This window comes from Aplysia californica, unplaced genomic scaffold (genome assembly GCF_000002075.1).
Source record: "Aplysia californica isolate F4 #8 unplaced genomic scaffold, AplCal3.0 scaffold00600, whole genome shotgun sequence".
In the NCBI taxonomy this organism is placed as follows: domain Eukaryota; kingdom Metazoa; phylum Mollusca; class Gastropoda; order Aplysiida; family Aplysiidae; genus Aplysia; species Aplysia californica.
The window spans coordinates 132,284-133,302 of NW_004797870.1; the positions used below are offsets into that span (position 1 = coordinate 132,284).

General features: G+C 38.6%; 1 protein-coding gene across 1 annotated transcript in view; it reads left to right on the forward strand.

The window, feature by feature from the left end:
* Nucleotides 1–95: 95 nt before the first annotated feature.
* LOC101852954 overlaps nt 96–1,019 on the forward strand; it is a gene marked incomplete at both ends in the record, with an annotated part of 6,307 nt that continues 5,383 nt past the window's right edge. The window contains 1 exon segment of the mRNA XM_013087542.1: nt 96–290. Coding sequence (XP_012942996.1) covers nt 96–290 — 195 coding nt within the window.

Genomic DNA, 1,019 nt, shown 5'->3' on the forward strand with positions numbered 1-1,019 from the left:
TGATGATGATGATGATGATGGTGATGATGATGGTGATGATGATGATGATGATGATGATGATGATGATGATGATGATGATGATGACCTTTTAACAGGACGATGACGGAGATATGTCTGAATGGCTGGGTCAAATGAAGGGGAAGATGGAAGGAGGGATGGACAAAGAGGAAGAGGCCGAAAAAGAGAAGAAAGAACATTTCTTCATGTTCTTGAAATTCATGGACTTCTTGAAGAGCAAGCACGATGAGAAATCAAAACCATTCCACGAACTCTTCAAGTCTTTTGCCAAGGTAAGAACATTCTTTTCTATTCTTTGCTCTGACTTTGAATTGGTCGCTTTTAAGGATAAGCGGGCTAACCGAGATTTTATCTACACCAAAATTGGGTATTGTCCTACCTTTAGGGGAAGTTTGGTTTCATTGGTGTGTATGTTTGTTTGGTTACGGAGAACACTGTACTTCTCTTTGAAAGAAACGGAACAAGGGGCAAAAACTTTATCTTCGATTTTCTCAAAACAGCATTTTCGGGATAGTCCCCTTCTGCTTAAAAGCGGCCAATTGTAAAAGAAAAAATGATATAGATCTAGATTATTTTGATATTATAATGGCATGTTTCAGTAATTATTATGTGCGAGAATGCTGATTATGTATTAAACCCAACACTAGTATTGTTAACAATAAGTGTTCATTTATAGAAAACAAACGTGTGACTGTGAGTGTGTTTGTTACTCTACTCTGAGTGTATTATTGTACCAATAAGGTGTTTTGGTACCGATGTGGAAGAGAGGATATGTGAGAGACAGTCTGCCTATGGGTGTATGTGTGTGTGTGTGTGTGGGGGGGGGTATGTGTGTGCGTGGGTATGTGTATGTGTGTGTGTGGGTGTGTGTGTGTCTTTCTGTATGTGTGTATCTTTCTGTACGTGTGTTTGTATGGTGAAACACCAAATTAATGTGCCATTCTTCTATTTCTTCTTCTTCCTCTTCTTCTTCTTCTTCTTCTTCTTCTTCTTCTTCTTCT